The following is a 20,792-nucleotide window of genomic DNA, read 5'->3' as shown; positions in this document are numbered from 1 at the left end:
GGATGTTGACCCTCCACATAAGTGGTTTTTGTAGACTGCCCCGCATCATTTCTCAGACGAGAGAATGGGGTAAGTCAGACAATGGCTTTTTGTTCATTAACGCGGGACTTATAGCTAGATCAAGTCTGAATAAATAAAGCTGTATCAATCATCTAACTGTCTGAACTCAAGGTGAGATAGGCTGGCGCTGGGCTATCATCTGAGAGGTCAGATGTAGCTGTCCAGTGCTGGTAAATGTGCCTTCGTGTCTCCACTTCATCCGCGATAGCTATGGCAAGGTCTGCAGCAGAAATACCCATCAAACGACCATCCAAGCGATTTTCACCCCGAATCTCCCCCGTCAGAGGCAAGTTATTAATGGTAATCTCGTACGTTCCTGTGCGCTTGCCAGGGCGATATAATGCGCTCGGTGAAACATATGTCCAGTCAAATGATCTGTTACCGTCGAAGAACATGACCGTGGTTCTTGCTGCCTTGATGAACTCTGCTGCATCATCACCCTCCCGCAACTTGGCCTCGTACTCGCTGATGACACGACTTGCAGTCTTCTTTTTCTCGTCATCGTTTTCGCGTAGGGCAAGGCGAGCGTTGCGGTAGGCTCTGAGATTCACGCCGAGTGGACCAAGCCTTTCCTCCATATAAGTAACGTGTGCATGGCTATCAGCGATCGCTCGTCTGTAGGCGAGAAAAAAGTCTTTGCTATCGGCCGCGCAGACGCCATCCTCATGAGGAACATGAAGGCTACCGGTGCCCCCAAGCATAATAAAATAACCAAGCCTAGCCCGTTTGACGGCGAGGATTATCTTTCTGATCACTTCGATAAACGGCACTGCGCACGCGAGGTCAGAATGTGTCATTGATGATATGAGAGCTGGAATTTACTAACTGTACTTGAGTGCCTCATGTCCTGCGGTATGAGGCCCATATTCGCATACCAGGACATCAACGTCGCTGAAAGCTGAAACCAGCTCTACCTCACTCACAGAAGCAAGATCAACATTCCGTGGTTCATACAGAAGATGCGAACCCAGCTTCTGGGGGTTGCGCGACAAGCCGATTACGCGGTGGCCGCGGCTGATGAGTTCGACACAGAGGTATGAGCCTCCAAAGCCGGCGGGTCCAATGACTCCAACTGTCAGCTGCCCCTGCTTCTGTGTCATAGTGGCGATGGTGGGGTAAAAGATCTGGATATGTAGGACGGTGCCTTCGACTTGACATAAGGTGGAACTAATCAAGATAAACGTCGACAGGCCCCCAGTCACTCGAGATATGTATGCAATATTGCTAAAGAAAGCATCTTCATTATCAATGGCAAAGAGATGGAGTAGAGTCGAGACGAGGGATGGGGTAGAAATCCAATCTCGAGCGGGGTTTTGCGGGGTGGACATGTCAGCGCTCTTGAAAATGCACGATATCATCCAGCGAAGAGGAGCAGAAACAACAGGTCCTACTGGGTCAACCTACTGTGCTGTGCAGTATTTCCTTGAGAAGAAAAATAATGGAGGTCAACATCGGCTTCATTGGTAAGCTTTCCTCGTGAAGGTTGATTGGAATGAAGACGCTAACCGCGCAAGGACTGGGAGCTATTGGGTACCCAATGGCTGCAGCCATTCGTCGTGGTCTCTCCAAATCATCGTCCATGCATATTCTTGATGTGCACAAGCCCACATGCCAAAGCTTTTACGACGAATTCATCGTTATGGGGCCCGTCAAGTGCCATGAGTCTCCAAAACGCCTAGCAGCCGAGGCTGACATAGTCATCTCAATGGTACCGGGACCTAAAGAGGTTTTGCAGGTGTATCTGGACCCCGAAGACGGTATCATATCCGCCACAAAGAATAAAAATAGGCTTCTCCTGGAGTGCAGCACTATCGATGTTACGACGGCAAGAGATACTGCCCGTCAAATCAAAGAGGCAGGCCGAGGTATATATGTGGATGCACCAGTTTCCGTAAGTCCTCGGGGATAAGATCTTCGGGAGGCTTAAAGAATACTAATTATATTCAGGGCGGAGTTCCAGCCGCTGAGAAGGCCAATCTTTCGTTCATGATTGGTCATCCGAAACCAGCTTCTGATGGTGATGTAGGCCATCGCATCCATTATGTTGTAAATTTGATGGGTGACTCCCAAAAGTTGTTCTGGTGCGGAACCATTGGCTCTGGGCTAGCTGCCAAGATCAGCAATAATTACATCTCGTGTTCGGTCTTGTTATTGGTTGCAGAAGCCATGGCCATCGGTGTAAAATCCGGAGTCGATCCGAAGATGCTGCACCAGATCATCCACAATTCCACAGGACAGACGTTCATGGGAGACAATGTTTGCCCTGTACCCGACGTGGTACCACATGCACCCAGCAGTAACAACTGGAGACTAGGTTTTAAAACGCAGATGTTCCTGAAGGACCTGTCTTTGGGCATAGAAGCAGCCAAGAAGCTGGATCTGGAGCCCGCCATGGCGAAAGCGGCCTATGAAGTTTACAAGAAAGCATCTGAGGACCCTCGATGCATCGTAAGTACCTGGCTGAATCCATGCCCCAATAGATTCCTTGAACAGATACTAAATGCTTCGATGATAGGACCGAGATGGATCATCCGTATACCTCCATATAACCGACACAGAGGAGACGAGTGAGGGGGAGAAAGCCAACACGTCGAGGTGAACTCCAGATCATATGATGCGGGGTTGTGGGGTCAGTCTGTAGACAGATTAGAGTCGCAGTATATAAGTTTGCTTGAGTAGCAGCTCATTAATTGACGACTACTATAATTCAACTCGATGAAGTATTCGGCATTTTAATACATCAGTAACCATGAAAACATTTGAGTTTATCTTCAACTCGCCCCGAGTTCTGTTCGGAAAGGGAACGTTGGCACAAATACGTTCCCTGGTAGATGAACTCGGCGCCAAGTCCGTAATGCTTCTCTCCACGCCCGAACAGGCCGACATTGTCAAACGCGTGGCCGATATCCTGGGTGACGTCGCAGTGTCGATCTTTACCGGCGCTGTGATGCATACCCCAGTACAAGTCACCGAATCTGCTCTTCGCCAGGCAAATGAAGCAAGCATTGACTGTGTGGTCTCGGTAGGCGGCGGAAGCACTATCGGATTAGGCAAAGCTATCTGTGTTCGGACCGGCCTCGTACATGTTTGCGTCCCCACCACTTATGCAGGTAGTGAGATGACTCCGATTCTGGGTGAGACAGAGAATGGACGCAAGGTCACAAGGCGAGACTCCAAAATTCTACCGACCGCTGTCGTCTACGATGTGGACCTTACATTGACCCTTCCTGTCAAGATGAGTGTGAACAGCGGCATAAATGCAATTGCACATTCTGGTAAGTGTTTTATCCTTCCTTTAATTTATGAGGATTCGAGATCTCTAAGTTGCTGACTGCCTTTAGTTGAGGCGCTCTACGCCAGCAATACCAACCCGATCATTAATGTCATGGCATGCGAGGGCATCAGATCGCTAAGCGAGGCTCTTCCCATCCTGCAGACTGACCCCCAAAACAATGAATCAAGGTACAAAGCCTTGTACGGTGCATGGCTATGTGGCCTTTGTCTAGGGGCCGTTGACATGGCACTCCATCATAAGCTATGCCATACCCTTGGTGGTTCATTCAACCTGCCGCACGCCGAGACGCATGTGGTCGTGCTACCGCATGCCCTGGCTTTTAACGCACCAAGTGATCCAGAGGCTATGAGCCAGCTTGCTGCAGTGCTACCCGAGAGTCAAGGAGATGCCGTCCGAGGTATCAACGCCCTTTATCGCCGTCTGGGTATAGACATGAGTCTGAAGGTGTTGGGAATGCAGGAGGAAAGCATTGATAAGGCCGCTGACGTTGCTGTCTCAAATCCGTATCGAAACCCGCGGCCACTTGAGCGAGACGCTCTTCGCGAGGTGTTGAGACGTGCATGGAGCGGTGAGCAGGCCAAGCAGGATCTGTGACCGAAGGTGGCGCAGCCTATAGAAGAGAACGACGGAATGAAAAGATGCATAATTGAGTGGATGCGCAATTAAACAGCAAAGCATTATTGTTCTGACTGCTCTGTTGTGACAATTTAATCACTTGGACTTTTGAGTTGTCAAGTGTAATTCGAATCGTCGTGTCATCGGCTGAACTGAGAGTCGGAGTCGCGGAAACTTAACACAAGCAATTTTTATAATCCTTCGATACCTTCCAGGAAACTAATGATTTTACTCAAGCATTGTTCCTCAGCCTCAGCATAAATCTCATGACCTTCAGATTCCACCACTTCCAATCTAGCATTCGGCACCTCAGCAACGAGATCCTCCATCGACTTGACTGTTACCAGAGCGCTTTTAGTTGGAGCCAGAACCAGCATGGGTGCCTCAATGCGCTTGAGATATGGCCAAGCATCAAGGCTACTCAAGAACTCGGCATAGCCAGCAAGGCCTTCGCCATCGCTGACAGCGACCCTGTCAGTCCACCACTCGAGGTACGCTGCATCACTGCTACCTACTGTCCCACTAGTTGCCGTCAGACGTGTCGCCCATCCTCGCGATCCCAGCTGACGGCATGCTTCTGGCCAGGACTCCATCCCAAAGGCCAAGAACTTTTGCGCCTCTGGTGGCAAGGATGTAGGTGACGAGCACACTACGACAGAGCTGACTCGCTCAGGGTACGTCGCGGCAAAGATCTCTGCCAGCATCCCACTGGTCGATTCTCCTATAAAATGGACTTTCTCAATACCTATCTGATCGAGTGTGTCCTTGATCTCGTCCATAATCGTGTTGACAGAATACTGATAGTCAGATCGCTCATTGCCTTTTGGGTAGCTTGAGCCCCCGTGGCCTCTAAGCTCTCGTCGAATAATGTTGTAATGGCGTGAAAGGGCTGGCACCCAGTGGTAAAAGTGCTCGGCTGTCCGTGCGAATCCGTGTTGGATGAGGATGGTCTCTCGTGGCCTCCAAGGATCGGTAAATGAGTCATAAATATACGCAGTGGTCTGTCCATTGGCGTGCTGAATCACCTGACGTCGAGAGTTCAACATGATGTTAACTTAATGGTGGTTAATAACAGTGGGTGTAACGTAGTAAAGTGGATGAAGGTTTGATCAATTACGCGGATTCTTTGGTCTGGAGACACCATTTTACACAGCAGCTTCCAGCCAAATCAATGTGGGGTAATTATTCTTCTCCTCAGCATTCCTACCTTCTCATAATTTCGGCATATGAAACATCTTTCTAAGCTAGCTACTTTTTTCTCACTTAACACTAGGAGTATTTTTAATATCAAGACACGAGATCTAGTAAACGACATGCTAGGCTCTTTCATATACGCTCTTGTACTATATTACAAAGGACACTTCTCTAGAATACTAGGTATTAGAATTAGAACGGGGCAGGTAGTTAGCATCATCGACCAGCTGCGGGGTAGTTGATAACAAGTACATATTGAGATAACCAAACTTGGGGAAGGGCAAGTTCCCTTTAAGAGGTTGGATCCATAAAGATATCTAACATCATCATGATTCACCACGTTGAAAATCTTTTCTCAACCCTGACTTACCACGCTACACGCACTAAAAACTTTCTAGCAACCTATTGAGTCTGAAATATGTCCGAGGCCACTATTCAGTATGCTAATTTTGACCATCGGACCATTGGTACTATCAGGGGAATAAAAACGAATGATGTTGTACAATTTCTCGGGATCAAGTACGCGTCTCTTCGTCACTGGTTCGACAACCCTGCACTATGTTCCTATGATGGCACGGGTATTGTTTGCGACCGACTTGGGTAAGTTCCCCGGCGCCAGTGTCTCATTCGCCTTACCAACAGGAAAAAAACTCAATTATACATGAGTACAGGCAGCAGACGATATCCCTGCCCGAAGCAGTGGACCATGAGTTGGATGCTATCCAGAAAAGGATAGAAAAGCCTGAATATCCGGGTATTTCCGGAACCGAGTGCCTGAACTTGAACGTTGTAGTTCCAGCTGGTGCAAGAAGTTCCAATGGCATCCCAGTCCTGGTTTATATACATGGAGGTGGCTTCTCTGTGGGAGCAAACTGGTGGCCACAGTTTGACATGAAGCGCATTGTGCAGCTTTCCGTTCATTTAGGCACACCAATAATTGGTATCAATATAAAGCGAGTACTAAGCTTTTCTCCAACTCCCAGTTTATCATAAGAGGCGCATTGCTAACCAAGACGCCCTAGCTACCGGCTTGGGGCTCCAGGCTTCATGACTTCCGAAGAGCTTCGTATGGCTGGATACAAGCCCAATCGCGGCTTGCATGATCAGATAGTTGCGTTGCAGTGGGTGCAAAAGTACATCGCAGGATTCGGTGGTGATCCTAGTCAAGTGACTGTTGCCGGTGAAAGTGTCGGAGGACGTGAGTAACAATTCGCTTGTGTGACCTTATCTAATTGCAACGTTTAGTATCAGCCGTACGCCTCATGTATACTGAGAAGGCTCTAGCCTCTCGAATTGTTGTCATGGGTGGTTCTCCGCCCTCTGTCCCACCGCTAACATATGAGGTGACTGAGATTGCGTATAAGTCAATCATAGAAGCCTGGAGCCTGGATAAACTGTCCACCACTGAGCGTCTGGAATCTCTTGAGAATTCATCTACATGGGCTCAACATTCTCAGATCCGAGGCCTACCTCTGCTCCCAGTATTTGACAATGATCTCGTGCCCTATCGTGAGTCATTCGAGCTCATAGCCTCGGGAGATTATACTTTCAAGGCGAAGCAATTTGAAGGCGCCATGATTGTCTACTCTCCATTAGATGTAAGCAAGCGACCCACTATACTCTTTCCTGGGAATTTTGTTCATGCTGATCTATTTTAGGCCAGCATATTCGCATTTATGGGCCTATTCTCTCATAGGAAGTCTGTCGCGGACGAGTTCGCAACTCATCTTCGCACCAAGTTTGGGAAAGACAATGATACTGCCGAACAGCTTTTGAAACTTTATGGTATCTCACCAGATCTAGAGAACCAGGATGTCTTACTTCGTGTGTTGGAATTCGGATCAGACATTGGCAATGAAGCTGCCGCTCGAGTGCTTGCTAAGAGACTACCCGGGGACGTGTTCCTGATGCAATTTTCCGAACCGAACCCTTGGGATGGCCCGTTCAAAGGACGCAGTACACATATTCTAGACGTTGCATTTCTCTTCCAGAATTTCAACGACCATCTCAACGAGACGCAACAAGCATCCGCGGTACGGTTTGCCACAGATGTTATCACCTTCGCCTGTGGGAAAAAGCCATGGGAGCCACTATCAACAGTCCAAGGAACATCGATTTTAAAGGATGGCCGCCAACAGTCAGTCAAGGGCGACCGCGCGTTCTCCGAGAGGTATAGAGAGTTAGTTAAGATCGCCGCATTGATTGACATGGATTCTTTGTTGAATGCATGGACCTCATTCGTATTCGCAGCTTAAGGAGTCAATATGTGGGGTTAGCATAAGGTTCATCACCAATTCAATGCATTAAATCGTTTTTGCAATTGAAGCCCTTAACGACATCCATATTCAGTGTACGTTGAGAAAGGAAACCTTCAAACTATTACTCACGAGAGCATTACCCCACATTGCATTGTACGGTGACAATTAAGTGGAGACAAAAGAACCCTTCTGACCTAAGGATATATAGCAGCGTATCCCAAGTTTGTCTTATTTTGAGGTCTCTTATCCACTCAATTCATACTACACCACTTGAAGCTTACTCCAGCACCAAACCCGAACTACGATTTCTCCCTTCACTACCATTTCACAATGTCTATCACTCTTTGTCACGAGTCTCTTAGAACAACCCTGAGCGGAACTGAGGTCTCTGGGATAGCGCAGTTTCGTGGTATTCCTTACGGCTACATACCGCGCCGTTTTGAAGAAGCTAAGAAGCTAGATCAGCTTCCAGGACACCTTGATTGCACCAAATTTGGGTAAGTTCGTATCCGGAGAGTAACTAGCTATCGCTCACTATCGTAGCCCTCGTTGTCCTCAGATCCAAGCTGATGTAGGCCACTTACTACGCATTCCGCCTCATCACAAACTTCCCGTCGAGCCGGAGGACGAATTTGAGTGCACTAACCTCGACGTAACGCTGCCCAAGCTTGATTCTCTATCAAGCTTAGACAAACTGCCAGTTCTGGTGTGGATCCACGGTATGCAAGTCCCGAACCATATTATTAGCATAGTGTAGCCTTTCCACTAATAATGATATACAGGAGGTTCACAAGCCGTGAGCTTTGGAACTGCTGCTTCTGGAATTTGTGGTGAGACTTAACCGATAAATACCCCTTGCCATCTTGCGACAACTGCTAAGAGTCTTATGCGTTTCTTTCTCTGACAGATATGACAACAATTGTTGCCGATTCAGTTCGTCAACGTAAACCTATCATCTCTGTCACTGTCCAATACAGACTGAATATATTTGCACTCGGAAAGGGAAACGGAGAGGGGCCAGTGAACTTAGCTCTACGAGACCAGGCACTGGCACTTCAATGGATTCAGGAACATATTTCTGGCTTCAAGGGCGACCCGGTATTGATCAACCTGACATTCACGCTTTGAAGATCATTTCACTGATAGAGACCCCTAGACTCGAGTGACTTTGGCCGGCGAAAGTGCTGGAGCAGTGTACTGTCACGCTCATCTCACGCGAAATGCCCCTGTCCAGCAATACATCCTTTCATCTGGGACCTTATACCTTTCGCCACCTCAGTCACCCAAGTCAGTCCAGACTCTGCGTGACGCAGTTCTAAAGCAAGTTAAAGCTATCAATCCGCTCCTTGACTTAGATACTGCATCAGTAGATGAGATCACCAAGGCAGTCAGACATAGCGGCCTACAGTCTTTCTGCCTTGAATGGGAAGAACAATTTGAGGACTGGCAAAATAGCAGCCTTGAGTCCAAGCGCATCATGCTAGGCGACGTGAATAAGGAGGTGAGTGAATAGGGACTCCATTCCATCATGAGAGTGTTCAATAACAACTATACAGGCAGTTATCTGGCAAACAGGTGTGCGTCTTTTAAGCCCAAACGAGATCCTCGCGGCATTTGATGCTGCAGGAGAACATAGTGATGAGCTCAAGAAGGCATACCATATCTATATGGATAGGCCGTCATCCTGTTACAATGGCGCCATAGACTTTATCAATGACTATAAATTCTTACTGCCGATACAGCGTCTTGAGAAATTCTTCAGGCGCGATGCTCAGATTCCGATCTTTAGGTACTTGATAGACGAGGCTAATCCCTGGCAACCGTCGAGTGGAGCCCATCATGCAGTAGATCTCATCTTACTGTTCGGAGGCTTCGATCTGAGCTTCTCGCGTGGCTCAGAGTTGACTGGTCAGGCTATGCGTGACATCTGGACCAAGTTCATCAACGTGGAGCAGCCATGGACCTCTTCAGAATCTGGGCGCTGCTATGGCTTTGGACCTCATGGAGTATCTAAGGTGTTGAATGATTGGGAAGTTAAAGCACGTCGCAGAATCGCTGAGGCAAATATACTAGAGAAGATGGATAGTATGCTATTAGATAGAGCGTTTGTTGCTCTTGCTGCGGGTAGAGTAAGTTTATCAAACTAGTTTTGAAGTAGCGGTTACTCAAAATTGAAAAGAGCATATTGATTTCAACAGTAACAACATTATAGCTAGCCTCACAGTTGATGAAACTGGACCCACGTTGACTTGTTAACTGATAAGGGACGGTGAATGAAAGTATGTATTCTGGCCATGAGACAATCGGGCCAATAGGGTAGGCAGACGAGGGAATGATTATTTCGTAAGTGGATGAGAACTTTGAACCGCCGCTTGTTTCTTTTCTAATGTATATTATTTATAGCGGACATAGGAGTGGCGGCCAGAGTGTCAACTGGACCAAGATCACGCACACACTGAACGTTGCAAATTGCGATGTTGTTCATGTGCTTGATTGTTGTGACGCGTTAAGTGCGACTAAAGGCATCGAAGCGGGGAAGCAAACGCCCATTGAAATGGCTAATGCAGCTGACTTAAAGACAAACGAATCTGAGTTCCGTGGAATCAATGAGACGCTTGCTGCCGGGGCAAGAGAAGAACAGGTACCGGCCGGTCCAGACTCCTCTATGAAAGTCTTCGCTATGGTACTGAATGAGATGGCTGTACACAAGATACCTATCTCTATACATTCATGGCAGCAATATATTGTTGCCAAGGTGGAAAGACTAAGAACAGAACACGGTCGCTTGAGACATGCAGAGTCGCATTATAAGATGAATCTTATGCGCTACGTCGGGCAGAGTATAAGCTACAAGTAAAACAACGACGGTTAGCTATGTAAAGCCCTATGTTAGTTTGTAATGTGCTGCTGTTGAGTTTGTCTTTTCCTACCTCTAGCTTTTAATCACCAGGATATTATTAGTATAAGTCCTTAAGATAATGACCTATATTTAATATATCAATACACTATAGAAGGCTCTTAATAAAAAACTTATATCATTATTTCTATTAGCAATAGATTAAATTAAGGCTTTTAAAATTATTATTACTATAAGTAACCTGCTAAGAAATATATAATACATAAAGTAAAACTTAAGATCTAATATAAGAGATACTAAAAGGAACTCTAAAGAGAACTCTAAAGCAAATAGATAAGTTCTATTGCTTATCTTTATTAAGTTTTAGTGAAATATAAAATAAGCTTTAATGCCTTCTGTAGTTTATCTCTATGCCCATCCTTTGCCCATTCCCCTCGCCAGGCAATAAATCCATCGGGCCGGACAAGGAAAGCCTCGCCTTCAGAGAGCCTACAAATACGACTGAACGTGCCGTCAGGATCCCTAAAGGTACCAGTGTGTTTATCGATACCGTAAGAGTCTATCTTAGGTGTAATACCTTTGGCCGCTTCAATCCATGGTGATGATTGACCAGTGGCGAAAAGAACGAAATTTGTTTGAATTAAGTCCAAGGTCGATATTTGTGAACTGTCTCGTGCAAGTAACACATGTGGGAGCCGGCTCCCTGACGATACGAGTGGTGCATGCGGGTCTTCGTACTTGTCGCTGTTGGTGTTTTGGATGTTTGCAGTAGCAACAAAAGGGTAACGATACCCTATCTCACACACAATGTCGGGAAGTTCTGGTTCATCCGGGACTGTGCGAAAGACTCGCTTCTGAAGCCTTGAATAAGCCTGGCGCATCGTGAACTCAGCTACTGGCCGTCGCTCAGTGTCATAGGTCTGAAGAAGCAAAGCGCTAGCTTTTCCCCGCAGAACATATGCAAGCTTCCATGCCAGGTTGTGAACATCCTAAGTAGGTCAGCTTGCTTGAAAGTTTTGTTATGAGGCCGAGATCAATTACCTGTATCCCGGTGTTACCGCCCATTCCACCAGTTGGGGGCATTACATGTGCTGCGTCCCCCGCAATAAAGACACGGCCATTTTCGCTCATGAAGCGTTCGGCGTTGAAGGCAGCTACTGACCAGTACGAAATAGAGTCGACCTTGATATCAATATCGTCCTCAATGCCGCTCGCCTCCTTGAAATATTGCTTCGCATCTCGTTCGGAAACTGAGTCTGGCGAAAAGGATCTTTTATCGCCTGCTCGTGTGACAATCATAAATCCAGCCTTGCCCCCGCTTTCGAGGCGAAAGCCAGCATCGATAGCAGGGTTAGAAATATAAGTGACCCCATGCTTAGCACGAGTTCCGAGGTATGGCGTCAGATCGGCTTTGAAGTTGATAGAAATACTCTCGCCGAGGACCCCGGGGCCTTGCCATTCGATACCCTCTTTTCTCCTTGTCGCACTCCTATTTCCATCGCAAGAAACTAAGTACTTGGTCTTGAATTTCCTGTAAGCCTTCGATTGAACGTTTTGCACCACGACGAGTACACCGTCCGATAGCTCTTCATAATGGACAACGGTCTCGTTAAACTCCTGAGTGGCACCAAATTCCTTTGCCCTTTTGCGCAGAAGCGGCTCAAACATATTCTGGGTAAGCCATAAGCGACGACTCGGGCTAGCCTTGGCAACTTCTGCTGGATCACTTTCTTGCATACTTTCCAGGACCTTTCCTCCTACTAGCTTCTCAACAATGATCATTCCAGCGTCAAGATCAAAGTTTGAGGCGCTTTCTGAGCGGAGTTCGTCTTCAAGGCCTAGCTGGCGGAAGATCTCGACAGAGCGCAGAAGGAATAAGGCTGCGCGGGGGTGTATAGCAGTGGAAGGATGGCGGTCGAAGGATACCGAGTTGATACTGGAAAGAGTCAGCAAGGTTGGTATGTGAGTTGAGTGGTAGAGTCTTACCCATGGTATCCTAACAGCACGCCCAAAGTCATTCCTACCATACTTGATCCGATGATAATAACAGGCCATTCTTCTGGCTCTAGTGGAATCTCGGAATGATCGAACGTCCCGAATTCAAACAAAGTCCTCTGACTCTGGGTGACTGGAATTGTATCATCGAATTGGCTCGGTACGTTACGATTGGAATAGACATCCTCGGAAGGCATTTTTGGGCTGTTTCTTAAAGCTGAGAGATATTGAAGCTGCACCTAGTTGTTTGGCTGATGGTTATTCCAGAGTCGATAATACTGGTCACGTCTCTTTTATCCCAAAGACGGACGGCCCGTAGCGGGCATTGCAATATGCCGTGCTGTGCCGTGCCGTGCGAGTTATCGCCTCCGCCTCTGGTTTCGCCGACTCCACATCCCGAATACTCCACCGCTCCTCCACACTTTCCTATGCCAAGGTCCATCTACTATATAGCCTAGAATCTTTATCTTTAAAATGCGATCTTGATTCCTAGATATAATAATTACTACTAGTTTTCTTCATTTCCGAAAGCGAACTTCGCAAGGCACTCCTACGGCACTGATTTATAGTACAGTGAATAGCTACTACCAAGATGACTCTTATCCTATATGGATCGCGGCAATCAACATGCACTCAACGAGTGTTGCTGGTCCTTTCAGAACTAAATATGACTGATTACCGACTATCCAACATTAACATGCAGAAAGGGGAGCATCTCGTAGGAAGCCATATATCCATTGATTATGCCGTTACTTATCCTCTTTAGGAACCCAATTATGTGCAAGACTTCCACCCGTTCGGACGAATTCCGGTTCTCGACGATGACGGGATTCGATTATTTGAGTCAAGGGCGATTTGCAAGTACTTGGTCGCAAAGTACGGACCACATAGCCCTTTGCATAGACGAACGGAACAAGACTACGCGGAGCTGGCGACTTACGAGCAAGCTGCAAGTGTGGAATATTCTTACTTCGATCCAACCATGAAATCTTTGGCATATGAGAAAATCTTCAAAAGGTACTTGAGTCTTTAAAACTCTTTCGTACAATGCATCGCACTCACACGGACAGGTTTATGGGGCGAGGCGATCCAGACAGGGCTACAGTTAAGCGACTAGAAATGGACTTGGCCAAGGTCATGGACCACTATGAAAAGGTTCTTTATGATAGCGAGCACCTTGCCGGAAATGTGAGTTATCTTCGTCTTCCGAATAGAATCCTTGTTAAATGTTTTCAGCAATTTTCGCTGGTTGATATATACCATATCCCTTGGTTTCAATTTCTGTCGCGTCTGGAGTTGCAGGATGAGATCACAAAAAGACCGTCATTAGGCGCATGGTGGACTCGTGTCAGCAACCGGCCAGCGTGGAAAGATTTGACAGCGTCAAATTAGAAAGATGATCAATTGTAATTGCGGTAACAGTCTTTATCATTAAATACTAGCAGACTGTGACTTTTACAGGATAGTTCCAACTTACTCGGACATGGTTCTCCTGAGGCCAAATACAACTGCTCTGCCTTGCTCGTGATTTTCTCCCTAGCGATTGTGTATCCGCAGCATCGACAATTCGTCGCGATGAGGTATTGGTAGACGTGCTATCAGCAATCGTAAAGCTTTACACTATTGCCATGATGATACCATTCTTGAGCCGCTTTGACTTCTCGTAACAGATTTATTGTCATATATCGGGTTTATCTTATTCTACGACTGATGGACCAGAATAGCCCCTGCCCATAGAGACCCCGGATTAAGGCGGTCCGGATAAATATCCATCATGCGGTCATAAAGCTCTTTGGCTGTCTCCGTCTCAGCGCTCAGTTTCTCAAAGTCCTCCAAATATGTCTTGGTATCCCTAATTGCCTCGAACCCAAATGGACGGCTCGGATCACTATGTCCGCCCACGACATGCTTTGGCTGGAGTGCGGCGATGATATCCAGTGCTTTAATCCACTCACTCCGTTTGATAGCTGTTCCAGACTCTCCCAAATATGGGTGAGTGTTTGCGTATACAGCATCGCCAGTCACGGCAAGTCGAAGAGAGGGAACCCAGAGAGTTGTCGTATCGTCAGTATCCGTGTGACCCGTCCTGACCACCTCCAACCTTTCACCTTCTAGTTCAAGATAGTCTTGACGAAGGGGCTCCGCAAGCCGCAAATTGGGCGGAATTTGGCCCGGAAATAGCTTTTCCCAAAGCCCAGTCATCCGTTCTGGTGCAGTCTCTAGCTTCATCTTGGCCACGATTTCAGGCGTTGCGACCAAGGTTGCTTTGGGAAATCGTTCCAAAATGGGCGCGCTACCAAAGAAGTGGTCGCCGTGGGCATGTGTGACATAGATATGGGTAATATTTTTGCCACTCTCAACTACCCAGTTTAATAGTTCGTTTGACGCCCTGGAAGTCAACTGGGCGTCAACCAAAACAGCATCTTGGTCGCCGTATATCAGGGTGGAAGAAGTAGGCACCCACTTCAGGTGATCATGACCCGCTGGGCCAGTCCTAGTGGCCGAATTGCGTTTACTGAAAAAGACTTTGTACTGTAAACCCATATTGAAACAAGGTGATTTGTGAAGGGCGGTCTTGTGTATTGGCTTTGTCACAAATGATGCTGAGGGGACTGAATCACCTTACTTCCATGACAAGGGAGATTTAATAGACGAGTGTTCTAAGCTTTTAGCTATTTGTCAGCATACTGCTGAGAAATAGATCCTAGTACAACAGGCGACGTGTACAGTTCGTAATCGCAAGGAGCCGAGGTCTGATCCACAACTGAGTATAGAGTCGGGGTTTCGCTGCACTAGCAGGAGGGTAAACACTCCAGATCAGATACTCCACTACGAGAATGATCTAACCCTGACATAATAGAATAGCATGATAATATAGGCTTGATGACCATATGTTCATTATCTTCTCCATCATGCTCACCTCCTTTGACTGAAGTTATATTCTTCCTATAGCCCTAATATCCTGTCGATTCTGGATGAATCAAAACAGACACTCGGTCGACGTGAGTCCTCCCAGTTCTTGGTTTCTGAAGGCGCTAACTAGCAATAAAGTTTCTGTGACATAGACCTGTTAGACTGCCGGCTGGCAATGGGCTCCACTTTCCTTTACCGCAACATTATTCTTATATCTGGAAAAGCGGGGGACGGAGGAATTAGTAAGTGAACAAGTAACGCTGAATAGTAATCAGACTTATGTAGTAGTAACACAGTTACTTAATTCTCCGAGTTCCAATGCCGCATCAGTTTTGGCGCGTTACAAATCCATGCTCTGGTTGATGAATCTATATTTGATCGGGGTTTCAGAGCGCAACGAATCTGTACTGCACATTCCATCCATATCATCAGTCTTTGTTTAACTCTTGTGTAATCAAGATGCCTCGATACTCTAGCTCCGTTGATGGCGCAGAACTGTTTTACCGTTACTATGCGCCAGAAGGTAGACCTCCAGCGCTTGCAACAGAACTGCCTCTGGTAGCCAAGAGCCTAACTCTGGTCCTTCTACACCAGTGGCCTCTCTCATCTCGTATGTACGACCCGATCCTGCTGCCACTTTGCGAGACCCACGGATACCGTGTTATCGCCCCCGATAGGCGAGGTTTTGGTAAGAGCGAGTGGTCTGGGCATGATCCTACGACTCCCATTGGCTATAAAGAGCTTGCGCAAGACTTATCCGGTCTGTTGGAGAGAATCCAGCCAGGGCCTTTTGTCTTTGTCGCTACCAGCATGAGCACGGGCGAAGCCCTGATGGCGTATCTAAGCAGCTCCTATGTACAGGAAAACTGCCAGGTCAGTTATGTGACAGGCCAGCTTCATAGAGTCAACATCTGATTAATGTATTAGGGTATGTTGTGGATAAGCACCTGCCTGCCGTATCCTACAGCATCACCCCAAAACCCAAAGGCTCCGCCACAAAGCGTATGGGACGACGCTATCATGGCCATAAGGCAAGATAGACCTCACTTCCTCGCCAACGGCTTCAAGGGGCCTTTTGGGGTTGGATCATCCGGTTCGGTCCCCGAGAAGCAGGTTGCATTTTTCGAGAATATCTTCTGGGAGAATGATCCATTTGCGCTTGAACGCTGCATACAAATCTATTCTCGAGAAGACCTGTCTGTGCAGATAAAGCAGTTCGGGCAAGACTTTCAGAAGCCTTTTCTCCTTATTCACGGGGGAGGCGACGGAGCCGTGCCTCCTGAAGTAAGCGCAGAACTTGTCCAGAAGGCGGTTTCTGGAGCAAAGCTGACTATATATGACGAAGGAGGACATGGTAAGTTAGCATGTTCAACGCAAGATTGAGCATCGTTAACCAGTATTATATAGTGCTCATCCTTAACTATGCAGATCGTCTTTTAGACGATATCGTAAACTTTGCAGAAAGTATTACGACATGGAAAAAATAACTATCATTAGGGTAGTTAGTTTTGTTGGCATGGAACTGAGTTCGTGGCAGTTAGAGCAAACGAAATATAAGGAGCATTCAGATATTGGCCCATGGCATGAGTTCAATTTCAACACAATAGCAGCATAATAATATGAAAAGCGCTGTATTGAGATATAGAACTATAGTTGAATCGCTGCCCCTAAACCTCGTCCTTCTCCTCGTGCAAGATATTCTCCGTTTTGAAAACTACAGCTTCCTTGGGGAGATAAGGCAGAAGAAGGGCCGTGTCCCAGTAGAGCCAGACCTCTTTGAAATGCAGCCCCTCAGGAGTCTCATCGCTTCCACTCTTCCCAATGATAGCAATCATCGTGAGGGGAATGCTAACAGTCGGTTTGCTTCCTTTATTTCCGCGGAGCCAAAGGTTTCGAATATTCTGGCTGTAGATCTGGCTGGTCCCATCATCGCGCTCAATCTCCAGGTAATGGATTGAGTCGTGATGAATACGTTCAAACACCTCAAAAAGCTTCTTCATCCATGCCCACATTTCATCTCCTCCGTAGTAAACGGCATTATTCTGGTTATGGAAGATAACATCTTTGGAATAGAACTTGAGACCGGAACCGCTATCGTAGCCCCTTGAGTCAACGGCATTGGCGTATTCCTTGAAGAACCTTTGGGCCGGTGACTGTGGTTCATCCTTCTCCCACTGCGCACCGGAGATGTGACTGACAACTCGAGGCATTGTGCACTTCGAGGCGTATGTATCAGGATCAGGTTGGGACGGTAAAGATATTGAATAACTAAGGGCAGTTTGTACACTTGAGATCCTTTGATAATCGTATGTCGGATATGAGCGTCCAAGTCATTATCGTATGGCTGAACCCATTTATGCATGGCGAGCTTGTGGAGAATTCTGGAAGTGCCGAGGCTTATGATCATCCGCTCCACCCTTGTAAACTCTGTGTAGACATATGTGCCACGTATACGTGTCTTCAGGTTCGTGACGATTGGTACGGCTTCTCTGGATTAGTAAACTTGGCCGACTCTGGTCATTTGGATTAATCATCAAGTATTAGGCGTTTGTTTGCCTTTCCCTGAGCTTAGAACGTGAAGCAAAGCGGCACGAAAGGAGAGTCCATCCTTAGTTGGTCTACGAAGTCATGGTTTGCACCGTGCTTGATGCACGGCTTCAGACTTGATCAAAAATGGGGAACATCATTTCCTCTTGAGAAATAAGAATAAAATAGTTCATGCATTGACCATAGGGCCATTCCGTTTCCCTAGATATGACTTGCATGTTTTTAGGCGTAATTGTAGCTGACCATGAATTGTCATTTTAGGTTGGTGAAGAGATTAATTGATATAATAGGATCCCATTATAGGAGTGCACGGGAGTGTATGGGTGAGACTGATCTGGTTCTAAAGAGTTATTCAATAACTCTCAGTATCTTCGTTCAGTTTTAGTCGAGCAATGGATCTCTTAGATGACAACGCAACACAGCATAGCGACAGTGATGAAGTGCGCGATATCAAATAAAGACAGCCATAAACTAAAGTTCTGATACAACGCTTATTCCAGCAAGCATAAGCACTAGAGAAATAATGACTTAAATGTTATCTAACCGGGCTTGGAGTCCATCTGCGGCCTAATGTTTATATCAAACGAAGGGAGCCCCTTCTCCGGGCTCATTGATCCCCAGGCCAACCTTGCCTATTGTCGTTTTAGACTCGACCTGTCTATGGGCTTCCTTCAGTCCAGCAAGCGTCAACTTGTACCGCTTACCCAGGGTAGGAACCAGCTTTTTTTTATCCATCAGACGCGCTATAGTACCAAAGATTTCACGATAACTCTCGAGATTTGTATTATGGTAGGCAGCTGAGCCTAGCCAATCCCATGCGAAGGTAATTGATTTTGACATAAATTCAGTCCCATAAAGACTGACATCAGCCTGGACAATAGTGCAAGCCTTGCCAAAAGGCATGCAAATCTTGGCAATAGCGTCGATATACTGCTCAGTGTTGGCCAAGATGTAGGCATACCTATTCGGTTGAATAAGCTGTATTCAAACTTAATAACCCAGTGGAGAATGACATACTTGATTGGAACGCTCAAGCTCAGATCCTTGATTTGCTCCACAAGATCTTTTCGGTGGTTGATAACATGTGTGGCGCCGTTCTTCTTGCAAAAGTCTATGGTTTCCGGCCGAGACGCAGTAGCAACCACTACGGGTAGATTCAAGACATTGCGTGCCAGCTGGATAGCAGCACTTCCAACTCCTCCAGCACCATTGATCTATATCAGTGCGTAGTCAGTCGGTCGGTCAGGGTGAAAGATGACACACGGGGTGATCAGGAAGAAATCCAACTCACGATCAGAATGCCCACGTTCTCATTGGGTTTGATCTCCAGCCGGTGGTACAGAGACTGGTAAGCCGTCCCAAAGGTCAACCCAAAGCTTGCAGCCTGGACAAAGTCCAGCGACTTGGGCTTCAAAGTGCATGAGAATTCGCCGACGAGCTGGTACTCTGAGTAGCTACCTTGACGCGTTGTAGCACCAACGTATGAAACTTCGTCACCGGGCTTGAAAAACTTGCACTCAGGGCCAACCTCTAAGATCGCTCCAGCACCGTCATATCCAATGATATGGAAGCCCTTCGGCGCGTGCTTGTAGTAGTCTTTCCCTTATTTAGTATACAATCCAAAACACAGGGTGTGAAGCTCTGGAATGAATTTACCTGGAGCATCATCATATTTTCCAGATCTTATTTTGATATCGATGGGATTGATAGAGCACGCCTGGACTCTGAAGTTCTGGTTAGACCCAGACGGTAAGGCCTTTACCATGGGCAACTCACTTGACCAGAACATCACGGCCAGTCGGTTCACCTGGCCGCGCAACGTTACGTGACTCAAGGTTATCGACAGGGCCGTATTCGACAACGCCAACTGCTTTCATGGTAGTCATTGTGAAGCGTAGGATGTAGGTCTTTGGTGTTTTCAAGATTAAATGATCTCAAGATACGTAGAAAATGGATGCTCTCTAAGTATAGAGGTGCCTTTGAGTTTATTAGGACTACGGCACCGATCAATTGGGCTTTCAGCTATCTAAGTTACACCGATGTCATGGGGTTAATATCCGACGTGTTGCCGCCTTTTCCGCCTCGTCTTGAGTAGAGGGGAGTAACGACTCGCTTTTTGATTATTAAACCTATGCTATCAGTTGTCTTTGGTGCAGGTGATCCAACCCAGCGAGCTAGACAATCAATCGGCCATGACAGGCTTCGAGTTGTGCTTGGCCTGAGGCCCGATCTAAAAGTAGGCTTAGGGTGCATGTCTTAACTGGACCAACCTTCCGAGCGACATGGTGATCGCTAGTCAGCGTCACTAGTCAGCGTCGCTATTAGAGACACATGGTTCTACGCTATGTAGAATAAGTGGACCAGCTGATGAGATCCACCTTCAAGCCTCGGCATCTCCACTCTCTCTTGGTCCGGGCCCGATACTTTTAGTGATATCCCCAAGTTCTCAATCGTCTAAGTTGTCTATGCAGTGACTTCAACGGGGTTGAGTAAGGCACCTGTAACACAGCGATAATAAGCCATTGATTTGCATCCCGGGGTCATGGAATAGACGAGGTGGATTTGTCATTATAGACCTCCCCCAACAATATACGGAGAACTGGAGGACCCTACACTCGCCCCGCAACTGCCGAGTTCATCTCTCTGAACACAAAACTGCCGGCCGGGGTAGAAGTTAGCGCTAAATATTCGGCACGAAGGATTCCGTGAACTATTATCCGGAAACCTTTTGCGAGGTGTCTTTAAGTGGATAACGTACGTGGGATGGCCGACGGCTAACGTGATCTCATCCAAGACGGCACAGAATAGTAATCATCGGGTTATTTAACAAATCGAGGCCGGCACGGGTTGTTAATACATAGTAAGAGGACTTTTGGATTATCAATCCGGCATAATTATCCGTTCCAGTGTTGAGAAAGGTGTACCTTTCTGGAGCTGCGTTTTAGAAACTTTAGGTTTTTGTCGAATGCCATGCATCAAGCCATTCCGTATATTCAATGACTATATGACGGTGAGTGTGGTCTGCAGTCGACCAAGTATAGCCTACTTGCCGCCTGTA

The 20,792-nt window shown here is 46.9% G+C and overlaps 12 protein-coding genes across 12 annotated transcripts; 6 read left to right on the top strand and 6 right to left on the bottom strand.

Annotated features, from left to right (window-relative positions):
• Positions 1 to 152: 152 nt before the first annotated feature.
• Positions 153 to 1,160, bottom strand: FMAN_16147 (uncharacterized protein; the record flags this gene model as incomplete). The annotated part of the gene is made up of 2 exons (XM_041833711.1): positions 153 to 829; positions 887 to 1,160. 2 exons carry the CDS (start codon positions 1,158 to 1,160, stop codon positions 153 to 155), a joined length of 951 nt encoding a protein of 316 aa, XP_041684047.1.
• A 338-nt stretch (positions 1,161 to 1,498) lies between these two features.
• On the top strand, positions 1,499 to 2,659 carry FMAN_10959 (uncharacterized protein; the record flags this gene model as incomplete). The annotated part of the gene is made up of 4 exons (XM_041833710.1): positions 1,499 to 1,523; positions 1,575 to 1,951; positions 2,008 to 2,508; positions 2,576 to 2,659. The coding sequence occupies 4 exons, from the start codon at positions 1,499 to 1,501 to the stop codon at positions 2,657 to 2,659; spliced, it is 987 nt and encodes a 328-aa protein (XP_041684046.1).
• A 150-nt stretch (positions 2,660 to 2,809) lies between these two features.
• On the top strand, positions 2,810 to 3,949 carry FMAN_10958 (putative alcohol dehydrogenase, class IV; the record flags this gene model as incomplete). Its single annotated transcript, XM_041833709.1, has 2 exons — positions 2,810 to 3,335; positions 3,402 to 3,949. The coding sequence occupies 2 exons, from the start codon at positions 2,810 to 2,812 to the stop codon at positions 3,947 to 3,949; spliced, it is 1,074 nt and encodes a 357-aa protein (XP_041684045.1).
• Positions 3,950 to 4,161: 212 nt separating this feature from the next.
• On the bottom strand, positions 4,162 to 5,016 carry FMAN_10957 (uncharacterized protein; the record flags this gene model as incomplete). The annotated part of the gene is made up of 1 exon (XM_041833707.1): positions 4,162 to 5,016. The coding sequence occupies one exon, from the start codon at positions 5,014 to 5,016 to the stop codon at positions 4,162 to 4,164; it is 855 nt and encodes a 284-aa protein (XP_041684044.1).
• Positions 5,017 to 5,582: 566 nt separating this feature from the next.
• Positions 5,583 to 7,419, top strand: FMAN_10956 (uncharacterized protein; the record flags this gene model as incomplete). The annotated part of the gene is made up of 5 exons (XM_041833706.1): positions 5,583 to 5,764; positions 5,836 to 6,104; positions 6,207 to 6,362; positions 6,416 to 6,762; positions 6,823 to 7,419. The coding sequence occupies 5 exons, from the start codon at positions 5,583 to 5,585 to the stop codon at positions 7,417 to 7,419; spliced, it is 1,551 nt and encodes a 516-aa protein (XP_041684043.1).
• Positions 7,420 to 7,752: 333 nt separating this feature from the next.
• On the top strand, positions 7,753 to 9,569 carry FMAN_10955 (uncharacterized protein; the record flags this gene model as incomplete). The annotated part of the gene is made up of 6 exons (XM_041833705.1): positions 7,753 to 7,919; positions 7,966 to 8,141; positions 8,205 to 8,252; positions 8,303 to 8,520; positions 8,579 to 8,923; positions 8,979 to 9,569. 6 exons carry the CDS (start codon positions 7,753 to 7,755, stop codon positions 9,567 to 9,569), a joined length of 1,545 nt encoding a protein of 514 aa, XP_041684042.1.
• A 1,066-nt stretch (positions 9,570 to 10,635) lies between these two features.
• FMAN_10954 (uncharacterized protein) lies at positions 10,636 to 12,471 on the bottom strand (the record flags this gene model as incomplete). The annotated part of the gene is made up of 3 exons (XM_041833704.1): positions 10,636 to 11,268; positions 11,321 to 12,215; positions 12,266 to 12,471. The coding sequence occupies 3 exons, from the start codon at positions 12,469 to 12,471 to the stop codon at positions 10,636 to 10,638; spliced, it is 1,734 nt and encodes a 577-aa protein (XP_041684041.1).
• A 395-nt stretch (positions 12,472 to 12,866) lies between these two features.
• Positions 12,867 to 13,666, top strand: FMAN_10953 (uncharacterized protein; the record flags this gene model as incomplete). Its single annotated transcript, XM_041833703.1, has 4 exons — positions 12,867 to 12,992; positions 13,041 to 13,291; positions 13,345 to 13,462; positions 13,511 to 13,666. 4 exons carry the CDS (start codon positions 12,867 to 12,869, stop codon positions 13,664 to 13,666), a joined length of 651 nt encoding a protein of 216 aa, XP_041684040.1.
• A 309-nt stretch (positions 13,667 to 13,975) lies between these two features.
• On the bottom strand, positions 13,976 to 14,818 carry FMAN_10952 (putative Zn-dependent hydrolases, including glyoxylases; the record flags this gene model as incomplete). Its single annotated transcript, XM_041833702.1, has 1 exon — positions 13,976 to 14,818. The coding sequence occupies one exon, from the start codon at positions 14,816 to 14,818 to the stop codon at positions 13,976 to 13,978; it is 843 nt and encodes a 280-aa protein (XP_041684039.1).
• An 828-nt stretch (positions 14,819 to 15,646) lies between these two features.
• Positions 15,647 to 16,674, top strand: FMAN_10951 (uncharacterized protein; the record flags this gene model as incomplete). Its single annotated transcript, XM_041833701.1, has 3 exons — positions 15,647 to 16,060; positions 16,115 to 16,541; positions 16,595 to 16,674. 3 exons carry the CDS (start codon positions 15,647 to 15,649, stop codon positions 16,672 to 16,674), a joined length of 921 nt encoding a protein of 306 aa, XP_041684038.1.
• A 180-nt stretch (positions 16,675 to 16,854) lies between these two features.
• FMAN_10950 (uncharacterized protein) lies at positions 16,855 to 17,397 on the bottom strand (the record flags this gene model as incomplete). The annotated part of the gene is made up of 1 exon (XM_041833700.1): positions 16,855 to 17,397. One exon carries the CDS (start codon positions 17,395 to 17,397, stop codon positions 16,855 to 16,857), a length of 543 nt encoding a protein of 180 aa, XP_041684037.1.
• A 916-nt stretch (positions 17,398 to 18,313) lies between these two features.
• On the bottom strand, positions 18,314 to 19,620 carry FMAN_10949 (related to NADPH:quinone reductase and related Zn-dependent oxidoreductases; the record flags this gene model as incomplete). The annotated part of the gene is made up of 5 exons (XM_041833699.1): positions 18,314 to 18,695; positions 18,752 to 18,948; positions 19,026 to 19,330; positions 19,391 to 19,458; positions 19,511 to 19,620. 5 exons carry the CDS (start codon positions 19,618 to 19,620, stop codon positions 18,314 to 18,316), a joined length of 1,062 nt encoding a protein of 353 aa, XP_041684036.1.
• Positions 19,621 to 20,792: the final 1,172 nt, after the last annotated feature.

This window comes from Fusarium mangiferae, assembly GCF_900044065.1.
Source record: "Fusarium mangiferae strain MRC7560 genome assembly, contig: FMAN_scaffold008, whole genome shotgun sequence".
NCBI classification, from domain to species: Eukaryota; Fungi; Ascomycota; class Sordariomycetes; order Hypocreales; family Nectriaceae; genus Fusarium; species Fusarium mangiferae.
Note: the sequence above shows the minus strand (reverse complement) of the source record. Positions and strands in the feature narration are given on the sequence as shown.